Source organism: Lepidochelys kempii, chromosome 2, assembly GCF_965140285.1.
Source record: "Lepidochelys kempii isolate rLepKem1 chromosome 2, rLepKem1.hap1, whole genome shotgun sequence".
NCBI classification, from domain to species: Eukaryota; Metazoa; Chordata; order Testudines; family Cheloniidae; genus Lepidochelys; species Lepidochelys kempii.
Genome location: NC_136381.1, coordinates 229,399,061 through 229,405,060, shown reverse-complemented (window position 1 = coordinate 229,405,060; position 6,000 = coordinate 229,399,061). Strand labels below are relative to the sequence as shown.

The window sequence follows — 6,000 nt, the reverse complement described above, 5'->3', positions numbered from 1 at the left end:
ACCAGCAGGACAGTGGGGTGGGAGGAGGTATTGTTTCATGATCTCTGTGCGTATATAAAGTCTGCTGCAGTTTCCACGGTATGCATCCGATGAAATGAGCTGTAGCTCACGAAAGCTCATGCTCAAATAAATTGGTTAGTCTCTAAGGTGCCACAAGTACTCCTTTTCTTTTTGCGAATACAGACTAACACAGCTGTTACTCTGAAAGCTAAGTATGAGACAATTTAAGTATGAGACAATGGATGGATACAGACAGATAGGGGAGTACAAGGAAATCGAGCAATATTATTCAGCAAGCTAGGCTGTGGTCTCAGTATACCACAAGCCATATCGTTGTCAAATTTTTCAGAAGCATCACAGCAAAGGATAATTTTAAGAAGGGGTTTAAAGGAGGATTATGAGTTAGTTTTGTGGACACTTATGGGGAACTCCTTCCAAGTGTGAGGGGCAATATAGTAGGTGTTTGTTTGAAATTTAACAAGTGAGCAATGGAGGTGGCAGGAACTGACTTTTTGACACTAAATGAAAGATATCAGGTCTGTGAAGGGCCTTGAACATGAAGACAAATAGCTTGTTTGACATGATACAGAAGAGGGAGCCCATGAAAGGATGCAAAGAGTGGGGTGACGTGGCCAAAGTGACAAGCTAGGACAACGATCTTTGCAACGGCATTCAGAATGGACGTGGGGTGGGGGTCAATATTGTTTTTGTCAAGGCCAAAGAGAAAGATGTTGCAGTAACCAAGGCAAGAGGTGATGAGAGCCTGGCAAACTTTTAGCAGTGTGGATGCATAGGAAAGGCTGTCATGTGTAGCCGTGTTAGTCTGTATCCACAAAAACGAGGCATCCGGTGGCACCTTAAAGACTAACTGATTTATTTGGGCATACGCTTTCGTGGGTAAAAAACCCACTTCTTCAGATGCATCCATCCTGCCAGGTACTCAAGTCCACAGCGTGGACATCATCTCTGACTTGACCCTCTCTCTAGGTCCTCATATCCAGGCTAGGTCTAAATCTTGCAGATGCTTTCTGCATAGCATCTGTTGAGATACAGCCTTTCCGATGTGGGTAAAAAACCCACTTCTTCAGATAGACATAGCCTGGATATGAGGACCTGGAGAGAGGGTCAACTCAAAGATAATGCCCACGCTGTGGACTTGAGCGCCCGGCAGGATGGTGGTGGACTCTACAGTGATCAATGGAGGAGGCAAGATGTTTTGTTTTTGTTTTTTTTGGGTGGTGGTGGTGGGGTAGATGAAGAACGCTGTTCCAGACGCATCGATCTTGAGCTGGTAGCTAGACATCCACAAGGAGCTCTCAAAGAGACAGGCTGAGGAGGCAGGTCTGGCACACACAGGTAGACCTGTGAAGAATCTGTGGTGAAGATTACCCAGGGAAGGGGTAGAGGCAGGGTGATGCCCGTGCTGGGCAAGTGGCCCCACAAGGGGTTATGCCTGGGCTGCCTCAGGCTGGCCAGGAGAGGGGCTCTGCCCCGGGACCTAGATCCGCTGCATCACAACCCCTTCCTCGGCCCACAGGCGCGGGGAAGGGTTTTAGGTGTATCTTCAGCTTCGCCGGGGCCCTCGGACTACAGACTCCGCACCAGCAGCCCCGCCCCGCCCCGCCCCGCCCGCGGGGAACGAGGCGCCGCGTGGCCGAACACAACACTCCCAACGGCTGCTCCCAGCCTCGCGCTCTCGCAGCCTGCGGCACCCAGGGCGCGAGCTGGGGCCACCGCCCAGCGAGAGACAAAACCCACGGAAGGGCTGTGACTGGGCAGCGTCACGGGGTGAGCGGCGCTTCCCCTTCCGGCTCACCAGGGAGAGGAACCGGAAGCTTCTTGTGGAGGCGAGTCCGCTGAGTGAAACCTAGCAGAGCCGGCTCCTCACCCCTCCTGTGTGAGCGGCCGTTTGCTGGACCCTTCCCCCGGTCCCGGCAGCCGCTTCTGCTCCGGCCCCTTCCTATGTTCAGGGAAAGCGGGTTGGTAGCAGCCCCGTCTCGTTCTAGCGCCAGGAGCTGCCGCCTCCGCCCGGCCCGAGAGCCGCCGCCCCGTCATGTCTGAGCTGAGCCAGGAGCTCGTCCACCTGGTGTGGGGCAAAAAAGCCGGGCCCGGCGGGCTCGCTGATACCATCTTCTGCCGCTGGGCGCAAGGTACCTGCCCCTCTCCCCACGCTCTGCCCTGATTCCTCCGCCCCCATCATTTCCCCCTCTCTGCCTCTTACTCTTCTCTCACCTCCCCCTCTTCCTCCTCGCTACCCTTCACTTTGCCCCTCCCCACTCCTTGCCTCTCTCAGCTGCCCCTTACTCTCCTGTGCCCCTCCTCTTCTCCCCCCCCCGTGCCTTCCTCTTCTTCCCCACCCTCTCGCTCCACATTCTTCTTCTCCTTATTCATTTGCCCCTTCCTGCCCTCCTCCCCACCCCCTGCACTTTACTTCTCCTTGCTCTCTTCTCCTGTGCCTCACTTACCTCCTTGCTCTGTGTACCCCTTCTGTCAAGTCCACGCCCTCACTTGCCTTCTCCTCCTCCTATCAGGAACTTGTCTCCTTCTGAATGAGTTCTTTTCTCTTTAGTCTTCTGTCCCTGATTTACTTCTTCCCAATTCAGCCTCCTGGTTAGTTTTACCCAAAGCTAAATCTTCCCTTTATCAACTCTCTATTTTATCTTTTGTTGTCTTGTCAGTACCAGTCCATGGGGTTTTGTTGCTCCTAAAAGGGGGGGGGGATAAATTGGGAAACAGCATGCTTGGGGGTACCCATGAAACCAATATATACAGTAATGGTATTTATGTTGCTACTAGATCATTTGTGGCCTATGAATACATGATGAAGCAATTTCACAGCTAAAATATTTTTTGTGTTGTCTGGCAATCTCTCTTTAAGATACTGAAAGGGAATTAGAAGAGAAATGGAGGAAATTTACCTACCAAACTACATCCATACAGCAGTATATAAACGTTTTACATGGTCTAGGCTTTTGTTTCCACAATCAATTTTCCAGTGTTTGATGTTTATTCTTATGTGACTACAGAGAAGCACTGGGATCATAAGTAGTCTTACCGAAACTGGGTACGGACTCGGACCCAATCTTGTGTAGACTTTTGCACTAGCTCAGTTTCAAACTCTTATGCGAACAGGGCTGGATTAACTCTCCTGTGGGCCCAGGGCTATTAGATTTTGTGAGGCCCTGTATACAAGTCTCTTTCCTAATTTTAAAACAAAATGATCACAATTATGGCATTGAGGCTATTAACACTACTAAACTTGCCTTTTAATTAACATAAAGCCATTCTGTGATTTCATTTCATTCTTAAAACATGTAGAATATAGTTAAGTTAATTCAGAATAGCCTACTTCTTACCTTATAACATCTATTATATTAGTTTTGGGGCCTTGTCTACACTATGAAATTAGGTCGAATTTATAGAAGTTGGTTTTGTAGAAAGCATTTTTATACAGTCGATTGTGTGTGTCCCCACACAAATGCTCCGAGTGCATGTAGTCGGCGGAGTGTGTCCACAGTACCGAGACAACCATCGACTGCTGGAGCGTTGCACTGTGGGTAGCTATCCCACAGTTCCCACAGTCTCCACTGCCCATTTGAATTCTGGGTAGAAATCCCAATGCCTGATGGGGCTAAAACATTGTCGTGGGTGGTTCTGGGTACATATCGTCAGGCCCCCCTTCCTTCCCTCCGTTATAGCAATGTCAGACAATCGTTTCGCGCCTTTTTTCCTGGGTTACCCGTGCAGACGGCAAGCATGGAGCCCGCTCAGCTCACCGTCACCATATGTCTCCTGGGTGCTGGCAGACGAGGTACTGCATTGCTACACAGCAGCAGTTTATTGCCTTTTGGCAGCAGACAGTGCAGTATGACTGGTAGCCGTCATCAGCCTAGTCCAGGGTGCTTTTTTAACTGACCTCAATGAGGTCGGGGTGCCTGGGAAAACATGGGAGTGACTCAGCCAGGTCATTTCCCTTTTAAGTTTCGTCTCATGGCGATTCAGTCCTACCGGCAGCCAGCAGAAGACAAGGGCCAGCAGTCGTACTGCACCGTCTTCTGCCGAGCACCCAGGAGATGACAATGGCTAGCGTTCGTAGTGCACAGTCTGCTGCCAGCAAGATGTATAAAGATAGATGAAGTGGATCAAAACAAGAAATAGACCAGATTTATTTTGTATTCATTTTCTCCTCCCTTCCTCCGTGAAATCAATGGCCAGCTAAATGCAGTTTTGAGTTCTAGCCTTGAGGGGGCCATTCTGTTTCTCGCAAAGCTACCCCCTTCGTTGATTTTAATTCTCTGTAAGCCATGTTGTCAGTTGCTCCTCCCTCCACCAGAGCAACGGCAAACAATCGTTTGCACCCTTTTCCCTGGATTGCCCGATCAGGAGCAGACGCCATAGCACAGCAAGCATGGAGCCTGTTCACCTCACCACAGCAGTTATGACCATTGTAAACACCTCGCGCATTATCGTGCAGTGTATGCAGAACCAGCACCTGAAAAACCAGGCAAGGAGGCGACGGCAGCATGCCGATGAGGACATGAACACACTTTTCTCTAAAACCACGTTCCTCCGCAATTTGGAGATCATGGTGTTAATGGGGCAGACTCATGCCATGGAACGCCGATTCTGGGCCTGGGAAACAAGCAGAGAGTGGTGGGACTGCATAGTGTTGCAGGTCTGATGATTCCCAGTGGCTCCGAAACTTTCACATGCGTAAGGGCACTTTCATGGAACTTTGTGACTTGCTTTCCCCTGCCCTGAAGCGCAAGAATACCAAGTTGAGAGCAGCCCTCACAGTTCACAAGAGAGTGGCAATAGCCCTGTGGAAGCTTGCAACACCAGACAGCTACCAGTCAGTCGGTAATCAATTTGGAGTGGGCAAATCTACTGTGGGGGTTGCTGTGATGCAAGTAGCCAATGCAATCATTGAGCTGCTGCTATCAAAGGTAGTGACTCTGAGAAATGTGCAGATCATAGTAGATGGCTTTGCTGCAATGGGATTCCCTAATTGTGGTGGGGCTATAGATGGAACACATATCCCTATCTTGGGACCGGACCACCAGGGCAGCCAGTACATAAACCGCAAGGGGTACTTTTCAATGGTGCTGCAAGCACTAGTGGATCACAAGGGACATTTCACCAACATCAATGTGGGATGGCCGGGAAAGGTTCATGACACTCTCGTCTTCAGGAACCCTGGTCTGTTTAAACAGCTTCAGGAAGGGATTTACTTCCCAGACCAGAAAATAAGTGTTGGGGGTGTTGAAATGCCTATAGTTATCCTTGGGGACCCAGCCAACCCCTTAATGCCCTGGCTCATGAAGCCATACACAGGCACCCTGGACGGTAGTAAGGAGCTGTTCAACTATAGGCTGAGCAAATGCAGAATGGTGGTAGTGTGTGCATTTGGACGTTTAAAGGGTCGCTGGCGCAGTTTACTGACTCGCTCAGACCTCAGCGAAACCAATATTCCCATTGTTATTGCTGCTTGCTGTCTGCTCCACAATCTCTGTGAGAGTAAGGGGGAGATGTTTATGGTGGGGTGGGAGGTTGAAGCAAATCACCTGGCCACTGAATACATGCAGCCAGACACCAGAGTGGTTAGGAGAGCACAGCAGGAAGTACTGCACATCAGAGAAGCTTTGAAAACCAGTTTCATGACTGGCCAGGGTACTGTGTGACACTTCTGTTTGTTTCTCCTTGATGAAAAGCCGCCCCCTTTGTTGCCTCTAATTTCCTCTAAGCCACCCTCCCTCCTCCCTTCGATCACAGCTTGCTTGCAAAGGAAATAAAGTCACTATCGTTTAAAAAGCATGTATTCTTTATTAATTGATTATAAAAATAGGGAGATACCTTGTGAGTTAGGCCGGGTGGGGTGTGGTAGGAGGGAAGGAAAAGGCCACTTGTTGAATGCCAGCCTTCCTTTGCTTGGGCTGTCCACTGGGTTGGAGTGGTTGGGTGCCCAGAGCCTCCCACCCCGCATTCTTGGGCTTTTGGGTG

General features: G+C 50.0%; 1 protein-coding gene across 1 annotated transcript in view; it reads left to right on the top strand.

Moving 5' to 3' along the window:
• The first annotated feature begins 1,820 nt into the window (after positions 1 to 1,820).
• MINDY3 (MINDY lysine 48 deubiquitinase 3) overlaps positions 1,821 to 6,000 on the top strand; it is a 100,140-nt gene continuing 95,960 nt past the window's right edge. Inside the window, exon 1 of the mRNA XM_073334111.1 lies at positions 1,821 to 2,150. Coding sequence (XP_073190212.1) covers positions 2,054 to 2,150 — 97 coding nt within the window. The 5' untranslated portion in view covers positions 1,821 to 2,053. The remainder of the gene's footprint in view (positions 2,151 to 6,000) is intronic.